Below are 16,922 nucleotides of genomic sequence, written 5' to 3' on the forward strand. Positions count from 1 at the left end.
ACGTTTCAGGGCAACTTCTTGCCCCCTCATCAGGTCAATGACAGGCAAGATGGAGAATCAAGAAGTAGCCCTGGAATGCCATTACAAACAATGTTATCCATCAAAGTTTCATGTGTCCACATTCTTCCAATTTCTAAATACCTATCAAAGAAGGGATTATTTCATCTGGTTCAAGTCTCAGTATTCACTGATATTGTTGTAAATGTCTCACAGATGAGTTTCAATATGTTTCATTGTTTGATATTGTTGTAAGGATGAGTAGAATGTTCTTTCACTGACTGTCTGACACCTACATGGCTGGGCTTGTCACAGTAGATACAGACCTACAGACGGATGTGTACTTACAATAGGCAGTAGGGGGAAGATATCAGCATGGGAGGAGTAGAATGTTCTTTCACGGACTGTCTGACACCTACATGGCTGGGCTTGTCACAGTACATACAGTCCTACAGTGTACTTACAATAGGCAGTAGGGGGAAGATATCAGCATGGGAGGAGTAGAAAGCCCGAGTGTGATTGTTCTGCAGCCACTTCATCACTGAAAGGAAACAAACATCTCTGTACTTGAATACAAAACATGAATAAAAATGTTGTTTGTTTGTTTGCTGTTTAATGCCCCATACACAATACCACAACTATATTCTGGGGGTTTGTAAATAATCGAAATAAGACCCGATAATCCAGTGATCGATATCATGAGCATTGATTTATGCAATTGGGACATGTTGACATGAATCAACCATGTCAGGGAGCCTGACCACCTGGGCCCACTTGCACAAAGCCATCTTAGCGCTAACATGATCGTAACTCCCATACTTTAGCATAGGCTTACAATAGTCTTAGCGCTAAGATCGTTTTGTGCAAGTGGGCCCTGATCCCAAGCTTCCACCTTGGTGAGATCAATGCAGACCATTGTCATGTCATGGTTACCATGACATCACAATCAAATGACTTCGCTAATCCCTCTGCCACGAGACTGGTAAGCGTGACTATTTTCACTCAAGACACTGTGTTATTACTGTTTACAAATGGAAAAAGTTGAAAATGATATTGGACCCTTGTCATTAAAACTTTAAAACTGCTTGGCAAGTCTCACAGTTTTAACTTTTGACTTGTGTTGATATATTTGAAGTCAAAAGATAGTCAGGTGAGATTCTCAATGTATCATTTCATAAAATATGAAATAAATATAATAAAAACTTACCATAATTCAGACTGGATCATGCATCGCTGGACATTCGCATCAAATATTTATTTCACACAAAATAACCCCAAATGATTACAGGGTTCTGGGACAACTAAGGGAAGTAACTGAGGCTCCTCAGGTGTCTGGGTCATCCGTGATCAAAACCATCTCACCTGTTTTACAGAGACGTATCGCCTTCTTCCGCTCATCGTCTTCAGTTCCGTTGTCCTCCACCTCCATCGGCTCGGGTTTCATGACACTTGAGGACGCCACAACAGCGGAAGCTGCATTATCAACTTCTAGAAGACAAAATATTTTCAACATAACTACCTCTGATTGAGTGAATTGGTTTTAGCTCATAATATTAGTGTTCTCACTAATACAGCTTATGCACATCTGCAAAATAGCCAAGCCTATTGCATGTCACAGCTCATGTGATAAATACACCAATATTACAGGCTAATCTTTGTAAGTCACATTTTAATAAACACACTTTTCATAATTAAAACAGAACTAAAACAAGTTGTATTAATACATAAACTCGACAAAATGCATTGCAGTGCATTTATATATCATCATATCATTTATATAGGAGGTATGCTGTTTCTTGTAAGGTTGGCCCAGTCATCTAAGACATCCCAATTCCCTGTGTAGAGTTGTGTCCCTTTGCCGTGCCAGAATATGACGACTGGGGTTCAAATCTCATATTTTCCCTGATCATGGTTCCTGGTTTGTCAGCACCTTCTCTGAGGCTCATTGGTTCCACTAAGGTGGCATATGTCTTTCTTCCAATATGAGCTGACACGCTGTGATATAACTTAACTACTGCTCAAAGCAGCATTAAAGGTGAGGTGAAATGGGGTTTAAAATCGTGTCCAAGATTATTGCACTTATACAGCGACGCGCATGTACGTGTGTGTGTTTGTGTGGCTGCTTGTACTAGTCCGGACTGATGCCGATTTATAGTGCTAGCTCACTGAGATACCATGCTGCAGTTTAACATGAATACCCCACTCAGACACAGTATACTGACTCCGAGCCGACAAGTCCTTGTTTTAGCCCCTTAATGCTGAGCACCAGACAGGGTAACAACAAGTACCACCTTTTAACGTCTTTTGGTATGACGCGGTCAGGGATCGAACCCCGGACCTTCCGCTCTCCGGGCGGACGTTCTACCACTAGACCATGGAGGCGGTCAAAGCAGCATTAAACCCAACTCCCTCTCCCTGACTTACATACTACAGGCACCCCGTGAAGACAAGGTTAGAATTGGCCTTTGGCAAACCATGCTTGTTATAAAAGGCGACTAACAGGATTGAGTGGTCAGTCTCGCTGACTTGGTTGATGCATGTCATCATATCCCACTTGCGTAGATCGATACTCATGATGTCAACCACTGGATCGTCTGGTCCAGATAGATTATTTACTGGCTGCAGGCGGAATATGCTGAGTGTAGCATCAAACAAAAAAACAAAAAACAACAACAACAACAACAAAAACAACAACATACTAGGCCCGTTGTTCCCGTTTTGTGTTGGCACAATGTCCTTGAGCTGCTGTAGCTGAGGAAGGAGTTCCTCCAGGAATGTGCGGCGGTGAGGGGACCTCACACCGGACTTGGGGCAGATCTTGTAGTCGTACAGGAACACATTGCTCAGCACACTGGAAACAAGTCAGTCACTCGGAGTTCATGATGTGAGGCAACAGAGGCAATGGAAATGCTTTTGATTTGTGCTCAAAATATTATGTGTGGTAGTGATCACGAGCGTTTTTTCCCCACTGAGTTTGTTAACATGTTTCAAAAAAGAAAGAAAGAAAAGGTTTATAATTTGTCAAAAGTGAAAGCAACCATTTGATTGTCACTTCCAAACTCATTTTTTTCTCATTTTGTCCTCACTACATGATTTATAAAAAGAGGCCCAAATAATAATTCTGACAATAACAATTAGTGAGTGAGTGAGTGAGTATGGTTTTATGCCATGTTTTGCAATATTCCAGCAATATCACGGCAGGGGACACCAGAAATGGACTTCACACATTGTACCCATGCCGGGAATCGACCAGGGTTTTCGGCGTGACGAGCAAACGTTTTAAGCACAAGGCTACCCGACCACACCATAACAATAACAAAGTTAACTATCATCCAACATACCTGCCGATCCTGTCACGCACATTCTTGTAGGGATGAGCAAGATGAGGTTTGAGGTACTCGAGAAGTTGATGCAACAACTGAGGTACACGCCACTCCTGGTCAATGAGGGCATTCTGCACTGCATAAAGCCGACTGGCAAAAAAGCAAAGTCACATGAATGACTGAACTACGAAATAACAAAGCTTGTTTATTTACATATACCTGTGAAACTGTTTGTGTTCACCATCAATAAAGTGGTCCAGAGTTTGGTACTATGTCATCAAAATACAAAATCCTTCTGTACTCATATAGGTGTAGAAGGCAAGGTGAATTGGGGTTTAACATTGCATCCAAGGTTATTGCACTCATATAGCAATGCGCATGCACGTGTGTGCGTGCGTGCGTGTCTGCTTGTACGACTCTGGACTGATGCCAATTTTATAGTGCTATCCCACAGAGAGACCATGACTCAGTTTAACATGAATACCCTACTCAGACACTGCATACTTGGCCCTATAATGCTTGGCGTCAGGCAGGGTAACAACAAGTACCATCTTTTACCATGATATGACGCGGCGAGGGATCAAACATTCCTCTCTACCACTAGACCACAGGTGGAAGCTCTACCACTACCATGAAGATGGTCACAGGAGTAGAAACTCATCTTTTTATGATGTATAAAATGATATGGAACCTTGTCAATAACTTCTGTAAGTGCTGGGGATACCTCCTGTTGAGAACTTAAATTCTGAGTACAGGACTGAGCAAGTAAATGTTATTTACGCTGCAGCCCGACAGCCTACACAACAGGCTACACAATATAGACTACAGCATGCACGTTTTGGCCAGGGAAACCTGTGGTTGATAGCATGAACAAATATCACTGGATTGGGTCATCTATCTACACAAATGGGATAGAATGACATACATCTACCAAGTCAGTGAGTCTGACCACTCGATCCCGTTTGTCGCCCCTTACAACAAGCATAGGTGCCTCTTACAACAAGCATGGGTAGCTGACCAGATCTTCAATGGGGCAACACAAGGGGAAGGGCTTTGATCACCATACAATACGAAAGCTTTCCACAAGACCTACCTAGCTTCTCCGAAAGCTCCACCTTCTCCCTTAAGGGGGTCCTCCATCAGCAGCGTCAACAACCAGTGTAATTTCCTAGGGTCACGGCTCTCCTGGAAAACAGACCCAGCAATTTACACGAAAGCATTATTTACTCAGTGAAAATATTTCCATTTCCAAATCAGCTGAAATCAGTGAGATATTATGGTGAGTATGTCAATGTTATCTTTACTATAGTCAGCAATGTTCCAGTCATACATTCAAAGCCAGAGACTCCAGTTGTTGATAGCACAAGAAACCATGTAATTAACTGAGGTATGACGACCAATCAACTAGGGCTGGGATGAGTCTAAGTTTACTACCAGAGGACCCGACCCCCGAATACCCAACCCTATCCAGGTACCCAATGTAACGTCAAGAGTTGGGTACAATTGTTTAACCGGAGCCGTGGCAAAAAGTATTTGGGTACATCTATAAAACGATCTGATCATGCATACACTGAAGTTGACTGAAGATGTATGTTTACTCAAAATATATAAATGTCATAAAGAATGTGTGTATAGTCAGAAAGATATACGACAATTAGCGACTTGTAGGTAACCATGGAGTTATAGAAGTGAATTTTTCTAATTAAGCGATATATCACAAGACTAGCCTACTCAGTACCCGACAACCTGAGTACCCAAGTTACCCATCCCAGCCCTGCAATCTACCAAGTCAGATATTGCAACTACACAATCTGTATAGTCAGCACTTAGGACAAGCATGGGATCTGGGGACCACACCTTCTGCCCTGGATCCCTCTATGGATCAATATTAGAACACGAACTCACTGAAAGACTTGTGTAGAATGATCCCCAGTCATCAACGGTTTCTATGGTAATGTTGCTTAGTGAGGTAGCTAGCAGAGGACAGGTCCATTGCCATAACTTCTCCACCTGAAACCAATTGACGGTTAGTGACTTCAAGAAGGAACATACAAACCCGTTACTTTATTTTTTTCGTTTTATACTGTACTCAGCAATATTCCAGCTATATGAAGGCGGTCTGTAAATAATCGAGTCTGGACCAGACAATCCAGTGATTTACATCATGAGCACTGGGATACGATGACATGTAGCAACCAAGTCAGCAAGCCTGACCACTCGATCCTGTTAGTTGCCTCTTACACAAAGCATTGTAGCCTTTTACGACAAGCAAGGGTTGCTGAAGACCTATTCTATCCCGGATCTTAAGGGGTCTGATCTTGTTACAAGTTGTAGTATCCCAGTACCTAGTTCAAAGCCAGGCAAACTTATAATCATGTTCTTAATCACTATGACAAGGAGGCTATAAAAAAAATTCCAGTAGATTTGAAGTTCATTTCCTGAACAAATTCTTAAACCAAACGTTGTAACAAAAGCATATACACAAAATGATTTCAATCCCAAAACACATTAATGTTATATTTATCCATATTTGTTTTTAAACTTCACAAAAACTGGACTAGACTTCATGCCAAAGATGTGGCATAGTAAACAAGCGTATAGTTGACAAAGTCATCTATATCCCCCGCCCATTTTAACACGTTATGGTCCCAAACCAGGTAACTGACCCAACATTTCTCTTAGCCCATGTAAAAATAGCTGCAATGGAAATTCTAAAATAAACCTTTCTAAAACTCTAAATTTCTAAAAGTATTTAATGGTTTTTGAGTTACGCTCCGGAAACGAACACCACCCTTATAGAACCTAAGTCCAACTTGTTGCCATGTAAACGTAAAAAATAAAAATTTATAAAACTCCTAAATAGCAAAAGGCACCAGTTCAGTATGTGTCTGGTAAACATGCAAAGTTTTGTAAGAAATTATTTAACGGTTTTTGAGTTACGCTCCGGAAACGAACAGCACCCTTATAGAACCTAAGTCCAACTTGTTGCCATGGAAACGTAAAAAAATATAAATGTATAAAATTCCTAAATAGGAAAAGGCACCAGTTCAGCATGAGTCTGATAGACATGCAAAGTTTCGTATAGAAATATTTTACGGTTTCTGAGTTAAGGGAGGAAACGATTTCGGGATGCACACATGCACACACTCACACTCACACACACACACACACACACACACACACACACACACACACACACACACACACACACGCACACGCACACGGACGAAACCCATTTCTATATCCCCCGCCAACTTCGTTGGGGCGGGGGATAATAACTGAACATTGTTTGAAAGCAGGGTAATAGATTGAACTCTCGTGTCCTTCACCTTGTCAAATGCCCAGTGTGTACTTCCTCTGATGATGCCGGCCAGAATCTCCATGGCACAGCGCTGACTGCTGTCATGTTTGTCATGACTCAAGTCTCCCATCAGACGTTCGATGTGAGGCTGAAAGTTTGGCAGGAAGGCGTCGCCATAGTTACGGAATAAACCCTTAAAGAAAGGAAAGAAGTTGAAGTTCACGGAACACGAATTGGTATTGTGGTGTTCTCTAATCGTCAGCATTATTCATGAGTGAGTTAATTTGATTTAACACAGCCTTGAATAGTATTTTCACACATTATACCCATGTGGGGAATCAAACTCGGATCTTTGCAGTGATGAGTGACCGTTATAACTATTCGGCTACCCAACAGCCCCTTATAAACTTGACAACACACTCACCTTAAATAGGACTAGATATTTTGTGCAACACACTCACCTTAAATAGGACTAGATATTTTGTGCAACACACTCACCTTAAATAGGACTAGATATTTTGTGCAACACACTCACCTTAAATAGGACTAGATATTTTGTGTAACACACTCACCTTAAATTGTGCAACACACTCACCTTAAATAGGACTAGATATTTTGTGCGGAACTTGTCTCTACCCTTCAGTTCTTCTAAAGACAAGAATGAGATAAGTTTCTCTACAAATTCCTTATTAGAGAAGTTGTCGTATATACATTGAGCTGCCTCATTCATCTCTGACCGCGGAAGCTCCGGTTTCGGCTGCTTGTCATATGGGGCATACACAAGCATCTCCCTGGAGGTAAACAAATAATATTAATCATACACAGCGCAATATAAACAGACAAATGTGTGTTATGTTGTGAGTGAGTGAGTTGGGTTTAACGCTGCTTTTAACAGTATTTCAGTTATATCATGGCGTGTCAGCTTGATGTGGGAGGAAAGCCCGAAGTGATGTAGGTCTTAGACGTTTACCCCTTGATGAAACCCATGAGCACGGGTATGGTGCTGACAAACCTAGAAACATAATCAAGGCGAACCGGGATTTAACCCACTATCATAGTTTCTGGCGTGTCCAAGGGACGCAACTCAGCACAGCGAACTGCAACGCCTTAGACGACAGGGCCACACATGACCCCCGTGTGTTATGTAGATAGCTGCACCTCAGCTATATAAGAAAGCCCAGGAATGTGTAACGTGACACAGACAAGGCCAACCCTTACAGGTAGGAAAGGTGGCTGTAAGTGGGTAACATCTCAGGACTGTGAAGCCTATTGCAAGGCATTGACAGTTAATCAATCGTCACACCAGTCTCATGTGCTCTGTCTCAAAAAGTGATGTTATCACGTAACTATAGTTAGCTCATGTTAAAGTATGAGAGTCACACTTGTCTTAAGATCACTTTGCGGAATGTGTCCAGGATAGTATAGCCAATTGCAATGCATCAGTATTTAGATCATTACACCAGTAATTCTCAGGAATTTACAGTCAATTGCAATACATCAGTAGTTAGATCACTCATAATATCATAGATGCCATATTAAGCACCCAGCTCCAATAAAAATGGCCCCGACCAACTTCTAGACCAGAGTGTAAGTAATCTTTACAAATGACCCCTTATAGTATGAAGACTGAACATTTACATGACAGTCCATATGTTATTGTGTATTAAACAGGTCTTAATACAGAAGGCAGCACCACAGAAGGGGCATATAATTGCCTAGCAACTATTATCATACCAGTTGTATTTTCATCCTTGTTTGAACTACGTTTGTTTAGTTTGCTCAATCTCTGAAAGCAGATTTAAGTTGTTGTGTATGGATGTAATCAGTGCCCCTTTTGTCAATTTTCAAAGCACCCGGGGCTTATTACAGTGAATATGGTACCAGTACTTCTCAGGAAAGAACAGCTAATTGCAGTGCATGGATAGTTACATCAGTCATTACACCAGCTCTTATCTCGTCATCTTCACGAGGCTAGGGAGTTTACGGACTATTAAAGTCCAGTTTCCGTCCTTGCTGAATTAGGCTGGATTCATAAGTTAGATTTTGGCTGGACTAACGAGTCTATGCATAGTTCAATCAAAATCGCATAACGAAATCGACATCCGGTGCATAAACTGCTGTGCAGATTTTGGTCGATTGCAGGATTTGCAAAGCATGTGTACCGTCAACTCAACTCGGTGTCAGATATTTTCCAAATCTTTTCATGTTTTTAATCAAGGTGCTGATGTGATTTGATGCACTTCGATAACAAAATAGATCTTGATCTATCAGTCAGATTGTCTTGATTGGGCACTGCCATTTTGGGTGAAGCAAATGCAAGTCATATGAGAGGTGGAATCTGATTGGTCAATAGGAGTGACATAGAAGGGACATCACTTGTAATAGCCACTAGTGGCGCTACGATTGAGCCCAAAAGAGCCAGCCTAGTTCGGAAACTGGACATTTATAGTCATTTAACTCTTTTGCCTCTGGAAGATGTTATCTGGTCTGTATAAGCACCCAGAATATTAGCAAGGTCAACAGCAACTTACTTGGGCCATGAGTAGTACCCCCAGTGTGTCTTGTCCACAAAGGCTGCCTTGTCCCACTTCTCCTGGGTGACTGGGAGGTCGGCAAGGTCATACTGGTGCCACATATTGTCAGCACGGTCCCCAGGCACACAGCTGCTGCCCTTGGGGGGAGGGGCACACCCTGATCGCTTGTATGGATCAATTGGGACCTTAGGGTGTTTCCGCTTCTGTTGTTTTAACACAGCTGACACTGCCGACATGGCCAACTGAAAATCAGGAATCATACATTGGATATAGTTGCGATTGAGGTCTGATGTCACTTTTAACAACATTCCAGCATCATCAAGGCAGGGGACACCAGATATGTGCTTAGCAACCAGTTCAGAAGTTGGATAATGGATAAAAAACTTAATTCCTTATGTTCTGAGACATACCTCTGACACCTCAAAATAATTTATTCTGAAAACGTTCCTGAGTTTAGTGACTTCTTTCGTCAGGCATTAAGTTTATTCACTAGGTGTTGAAAATCATTTGGAACAATCCAAAATGGACCTGAAATTCCATACTATGCACGGCACTAGAAGGACTTGCCACAAGTGTTGGCGATGACAAAGACCTACCTGGTGGAAAGTCAGGTTGGTGTAATCAATGACAACTCCTGACAGCATATGAATACAAATAGGATGGGAGTTTTTGCTCAGTTTAGTTACTAGATAAAAAATCGAGAGATCAGGTAAGATGATTTTGTCAGATGTAAAACTTGCAGGGCAATTTTTATCTGACAATGAACTTTAGAGCTGGTCACTTACAGGACATAAATGTGAAGTTGGTTGGTTTGTTGTTTAACACTGCACTCAGCAATATTCCAGCTATATGAAGGCGGTCTGTAAATAATCAAGTCTGGACCAGACAATCCAGTGATTAATATCATGAGCATCGATCCATGCAATTGGGATCTATGACATGCATCAACCAAGTCAGTGAGCCTGACCACCCGATCCCTTTAGTCCCCTCTACGATAAGCATAGTCGCCTTTTTACGGCAAGCATGAGTTGCTGAAGACCTAGTCTACCCCGGAATCTTTACGGGTCTAATTGTGAAGTAAGGGGGTTCAGTTCAACATTGCTTTGAACATCATACCATGAGATACTACTCAACATTAGATAGGAATATTCTGAGTTCATGTGGGGACTAGGTGATACAGACTGCTTGTCATACACATTATAGTATTTGACAATTTCATGAAACTGGCATATACACCATATAACCATATAAAAAAACATTGGGCAATAAAAAGAGGATTTCAATATCTGAGGGCCACCTTAGATTTAATAGAAGTTACTCTTAGATAAACGCTGACTTGTCTTACCTTGCGGATGTACAGAGCATCATGGCAGAGATGCTTGACGAAGCAGGCCACAACTTCGGGCGGGGCCTCTCGGTCATGTCGTAGTAGTATTGCCATTAGCTCCATACTGATCTGGCTGAACTTCCATGTCCTATAACACCAGCTTGTCATAAGTCATCTATACAAATCTCATCTTCCCAATTAAACGGATTCCATCCTGGTCAAGACACTGAGCAAACTGACCACCATTACATTTAACTATGTGCCTGATTGGCTGAACTTAAATGTCCTATAACACCAGCTTGTCATAAGTCATCTATACAGATCTCATCTTCCCAATTAAACATTCCATCCTGGTCAAGACACTGAGCAAACTGACCACCATTACATTTAACTATGTGCCTGATTGGCTGAACTTAAATGTCCTATAACACCAGCTTGTCATAAGTCATCTATACAGATCTCATCTTCCCAATTAAACATTCCATCCTGGTCAAGACACTGAGCAAACTGACCAGCATTACATTTAGCTATGTGCCTGATTGGCTGAACTTCCATGTCCTATAACACCAGCTTGTCATAAGTCATCTATACAGATCTCATCTTCCCAATTAAACATTCCATCCTGGTCAAGACAGCGAGCAAACTGACCAGCATTACATTTAGCTATGTGCCTGATTGGCTGAACTTCCATGTCCTATAACACCAGCTTGTCATAAGTCATCTATACAGATCTCATCTTCCCAATTAAACATTCCATCCTGGTCAAGACAGAGAGCAAACTGACCACCATGACATAGAACTATGTGCCTGCTAGTAATGGCCACATTGACGTCCGCATATATTACAAGTCTTCTTTCAAGCTATACAGTTGAATGGTAGCCTAGAAAATGTGCTACCTCTGTGTCTTAGAGCTTAGATCTCAATGAAATGCTGCTGTACTGAGACACTTTGAAAACACATATTCAACCTTTTGTAATATTTGGCAAAATGGCCACAAGAATCAAACAAGAGTTTAACACCAAACAACATCCCTGTAGCACTTACAGTTTTCCACTCTCTACCTGGGCTGCTAGTGTTGTTATGAGCTTCACATAATCTCTGAAATAAATCAAACACATGTTCAATGTTTACAGAATGTTTGCCAAATTGTCATCACCCCAAGAAACCACCTTAGCACTACAAATGTTGAAAGTAATGTTTTATAACATGTTTTTCATAGACAGCTCTGTGATTGAAGCCCAGGAGTAGAAACCCTTCATGTCATCTTAATTCTATGAGAACAACCGAAGATAATAACAGTCTGGAGAACATCTGTCGGAATGAGTTGCAGAATATCTCTTCTGAATGAGTTCTATACCTGAGTTCTATCATCCGTAAATGGGGATTAGGATGGCCAAGCAGTCCATCAGTTAGTCTATCTATCAAAGAAATGAAACTGACCAACTGAATGTAACGCAGCCAAAATCAAACTATGATGTCATTTACAGTGAGTGAGTTGGGTTTAACTTCGCTTTGATCAGTATTAAGTTGTATCAAGCATGTGAGCTTAAAGCGGGGGAAAGCACAATGTGTGATTGATCTCAGATGTTAACTAACAAGCAGGGTTTGGTGCATCTTCCCGAGGCAAGAGTGTTAACTGGATATAAAAGTTCAGTTTCCACCCTTGCCGAACTAGGATGGTATTATGGAGTTACATTTTGGCTGGACTAATGAGTCTATGATTCATAGTCCAATCAAAATCGCACACCGAAATCAAAATCCGGTTTGTAAACTGTCCTGCATATTTTGGTCGATTGCAGGATTTGCAAAGCATGTGCACCACCAACTTGTTGTCAGCAGATATTTTCCAAATCTTTTCATGTTTTTAATCAAGGTGCAGACGTGATTTGATGCATTTTGCGATGTAAGACCCGTTTTATCACAATATAGATCTCGATTATCGATCAGATTGTCCTGATTGGGTGCCACCATTTTGTGTGAAGCCAACGCAAGTGGACAATACGACAGGTGGAATCTGATTGGTCCATAGGAGAGGCTTAGAAGGGACATAATTGGTATCAGCCACTGGTGGCGACTACGATCGAGCCCAGTAATTCCAGCCTTGTTCGGCAAGGGTGGAAACTGGACTTTTAAAGTCAGTTAACTCTCTTGCCTCGGGGAGATGGGTTTGGTGTGGACAAAACCCACGATCATCAGATTGTGGCATAACTCAGGCACACAGCTCTCCACAATGAATAGCAGTGCCTTAGACAGCTGGGCCACACGTGCCCCTTGAATACAATAAAATCATCAAAGAATGACTGATTTTTGTTTGTTGTTTAACACCACACTCAGCAATATTCCAGCTATATGATGGAGGTCTGTAAATAAGAGTCTGGACCAGACAACCCAGTGATTGACATCAAGAGCATTGATCCACACAATTGGGATATGATGACATGCATCAACCAAGTCAACAAGCCTGACCACCTGATCCCGTTAGTTGCTTCTTATGACAAGAGTAGTCGCCTCTTACAGCAAGCATGGGTTGCTGAAGACCTATTCTACCCCGGATCTTCACAGGTGTGAATGACTGATGTTGAACCATTACATGCAGATAGGTGGGGAGTAATTGAAATCAATGTTTTCTCTTGAAAATGGATAGATATGATTGAAATAAAGAATATAGTAGGTACCACATTAATACTTCATTACCACTTTATTTCAATTTATGAAAAAGAAAATCTTTGGGTCTTTTCATCTTTGAAAATACACACAATTTCCTCATCCATCTAATGAAATCCACATGTACAGAAATGTGACTACATCCTCTGTGTATCTCAGGGGACTCACCTGTCATTTGATTGATTGCGAGCAGTTTCTCGCTCGGCACCCTTCTGTAGGTCAACCTCAGATGCAGGGTCACATGTTGGCGCTGGTAATGAGGTCTGCAGCAGGTCACGACCTCGATCTATACACCTGAGAGGGGTCTGAAAAAACAATTTACATCAAATAAGCATACCGTCTGAACTGGACTGTTATCTAAAAGTACAAGTATAAAAGGTGCTGCAGAAGTAATAATTTGAAGAAAAAATGTTCATAAATGTTCATAAACAACTCAGTACACAATCATACCTAAATGTACCTGATGCCTTAAAAATTAGTGGCAAAGGACTGCAGCTCAGTATATATGTAGTCAACAGTTTCAAAACACAGGCAGAACAAAACTTCTTGATATTCAAATATTGTCTGCATAAATACTGATACTAATACCTAAAGAATTGTAAAGAATACAATGTCATCATAAAGAGAAGTTTACAGAGGAAAATCTGCATTTTGAGATAATCCAAGAGCAAGGTCAAGGCCAAAATAATAGTCATAAGAAGTCTCAGCCTTCATTATGGTTGAAGTGTAAAGGTCAAATCAGTGTTTGAAATAAGCGCCCACAGGTCCATGGCAGGCAAAACTTGTTACAATAAGCTGCAGTTTTATTAATGAGGGCCTGAATAGTTTAGTCAGGGTCTGCAGCTTCTAAAGTCTGTGGGTCCTGATGGCAGCCTGGCAATTTTTGTTATTTCGAACACTGGGTCAGATCAAGGTCAAAATTTATATTATTGCTAAAAACAGAACAAATATGTTCAGTCTCACTACTAAGTACACATGTATGACACTTTCAACACAAACGACGGGCCGTAAGTAGATTTTTTCAAAATGGCAGCTATGTCAACCATATTGAAAATTAGAAATTAACCTCTTGAACCAATTCAGGTATTATCATTAATGGGAACAAGAATGTGTTGTTTCAACTTCATTAGGCCCAGTGGTTCTGAGATGTTTATGACGGACGATGGATGACGAGCAAACAGGCCATGACACAAGCTTACTTGACATTCAATCAGGTGAGCTAAAATGATGACCTGCAAGGCCTATTCTTACCTCAATATTGATGGCTACTGTCTCCAGACATTTGACCACTTTGGTAACAATATCATCAACAGCCTTCAGGATCGAAGGTTTCTCTGAATGTTGTGCTTGAGCAAGGGCTGGCCAAATCTGGGACAATATTTCCCAGTTTCTCTTTGTTGCTAGGCATTTCTTCCCGTTACCTAGGATGGTGTAAAGACTACCCTGAGGAGTGGAATTCATAGCCATGGTCAAATGTGCACCTTGGCTCAATTACTGTGGGCAGTACCTTCAGTCTTTACCCATGCATTTTCCATAATTGAGATCTACGAAAATCAGTGAGTTGAGTTAAACGATATAACAAGTTATATCCCCATCCATCAGCATCATGTAGGGGGAACCCAAAATGATTCTTGACATTTACTGCTTTTGGTAAACCCACAAGCCATGTATGGTACTGTCAAACCAGGGATCATAACTAGGAAAAATCCACAATCAGCGGATCCTGGCATTGTAAAGGGACACAACTATACAAACTGGACCCCTAATCAATATGAGCATCATTTTCTAAATTTGAAAAACAAAAGCATCTGATTCCAATTTCTTGATACTATTTCAAATATGAATAGGTTGATAAAATCATTTGAACTGGTATCAACCATTATGATGTCTATTAAACATGTCTGTCCTTTATATTAATCTTCATGTTAAAGGGCAATACCAATAACACTGACTAATCTCACCTTGAATTTATGTTCCGCAACATCTGGTTCACGGATATTGTGAACAATCTCCTTTATCACAGTTCTGTATGTGTAGGGGAAGTTTGTGAATGCAGAGAGCAGGCAGTTCTGGGCCTTTTTCCTAACCTGGAACAAGCATACACCATCCATGTACAACGACTACACTGTGAGAGATGGTTAGACAGGTACTAGGGTCAAATCTACAGTGTGTTACACCGGACTTATGAACAAACAGTTCACTCTATCAACAAGCACTGACAGATAGACACAGAAGACAGATTAAGAGAAAAGGAAAGGTTTTGGGTGCATATAGTTGACATGAATTTATTTCTTAGGGTAAAAATATTATTTATACTTATCCGGACTCATACTTATGCTTATCTCTACTCATTTCCGAAAGGTAGTGGAAACGTCCTGAACTGTGTTCCGAGAGAACAGAGAAAACATCTCACCCAATCGCACACCTTGACTGAGCATGTGCACCGGAAGCATGTGACCTAACTCGGTTACTCGTCACTCTCTCATTTCCTGCACTTAATTTGGCCGAAACAGGTGAAGAGGGGCCGGCGGGGTGGGGTCTTTAGCGTATGAGTCAGGATAAGATCAAATTAGTATAAATTGAACACTGACTTCCCAAAATCAATTAGAGTGATTTCTGTCAGGTTTAATGGTCCCTGTAACAGTAGTTTGGTCAGCAGACAGCTTACATTGGAGGAAAGGTGAAAGGGACACACTTGCCACTTTGATGAAACCTCAAGCAAGGCCTGTTATTGACAGACCAAACGAGGTATAGGTGAGGTAAATGGGGATTAATGTCGCGTTCAAGTGAGTGAGTGAGTTTGGTTTAACGCCGCTTTTAACAGTATTCCAGTCATATCGCGGCGTGTCAGCTTAATGTGGGAGGAAAGCCCGAAGTGATGCAGGTTTCAGACGTTTACCACTTCGGTGAAACCCACGAGCACGGGTATGGTGCTGACAAACCTAGAAACATAATTGGGGCGAACTGGGATTCGAACCCACAATCATAGGTTTCTGGGTCGCGTTCAAGATAATGTGTCCTTGTACTAGTCCAGACAAATGCCAGTTTTATAGCGTTAGCTCACTGAGATACCATTCCACAGTTTAACATGGATGCTCCACTCACACACAGTATACTGATTCCAGGGCCACTACTTGTTTAATTTCCAAATGCCGACCGTCAGACTGGGTAACAAAAAGTACTTTGGTATAAAGTAGCTGGGTATTAAACCATTAACCTTCCTCTCTCCCACAGAGCAAAAGTAAAATAACAAGGGTATTCTAGGCTATGAACTCAACCAGTGCATCAAGGCTGCTAAGGGACACAACTCTGTAGAGTGAGGTGGGCACCTCTGATCACTGGTGCACATGTGTCCCAGTGAGTTAAGACAAAGAGGATGTGTGAGTATTGAAGACTGTATGTACCTCGCTGTATCTGCTGAGAGACAGCTGCATCAGCTCGTTCCATATATCCTGATGGCGGCTGGTGAACACCTTCTCCTTGCTGTTCAACATCAGCAACTGAAAGGTCATGTTGGAAATATGGATGTTCAAGTTCAACAAGCAATAACTGATCGATGTCTTTTTGATACTTCATTTTGTCTATTTCATTACTGATTATGAAGAATTTGTTAACTGTACCAACAGTCTGTAATTTCAACATGTTTACTCCATTAGAGGTGTTATCTATACAACAGAAGGATCCTGGAGAGAGGGTGGTGATCATCTGAAAACTGTTTTCTATGTAGAAGCAAAATGGTAGAGATTGGCAAGGACCAAAAGAAATATTATTACTGT

The 16,922-nt window shown here is 41.3% G+C and overlaps 1 protein-coding gene across 1 annotated transcript in view; it reads right to left on the reverse strand.

Annotated features, from left to right (window-relative positions):
* The window catches only part of LOC124118624 (proteasome activator complex subunit 4B-like), a 59,168-nt gene that overhangs the window by 9,970 nt on the left and 32,276 nt on the right, over positions 1-16,922 (reverse strand). The window contains exons 25-39 of the mRNA XM_046480821.2: positions 16,551-16,646; positions 15,108-15,233; positions 14,398-14,589; positions 13,315-13,451; positions 11,527-11,580; positions 10,501-10,630; positions 9,153-9,397; positions 7,217-7,412; positions 6,650-6,814; positions 5,226-5,330; positions 4,414-4,505; positions 3,339-3,470; positions 2,697-2,848; positions 1,360-1,485; positions 462-538 (exon numbers count right to left, since the gene is read on the reverse strand). Coding sequence (XP_046336777.2) covers positions 462-538; positions 1,360-1,485; positions 2,697-2,848; positions 3,339-3,470; positions 4,414-4,505; positions 5,226-5,330; positions 6,650-6,814; positions 7,217-7,412; positions 9,153-9,397; positions 10,501-10,630; positions 11,527-11,580; positions 13,315-13,451; positions 14,398-14,589; positions 15,108-15,233; positions 16,551-16,646 — 2,025 coding nt within the window. The remainder of the gene's footprint in view (positions 1-461; positions 539-1,359; positions 1,486-2,696; positions 2,849-3,338; positions 3,471-4,413; positions 4,506-5,225; positions 5,331-6,649; positions 6,815-7,216; positions 7,413-9,152; positions 9,398-10,500; positions 10,631-11,526; positions 11,581-13,314; positions 13,452-14,397; positions 14,590-15,107; positions 15,234-16,550; positions 16,647-16,922) is intronic.

Source organism: Haliotis rufescens, unplaced genomic scaffold (assembly GCF_023055435.1).
Source record: "Haliotis rufescens isolate VD_foot unplaced genomic scaffold, xgHalRufe1.0.p SCAF_3, whole genome shotgun sequence".
NCBI lineage: Eukaryota > Metazoa > Mollusca > Gastropoda > Lepetellida > Haliotidae > Haliotis > Haliotis rufescens.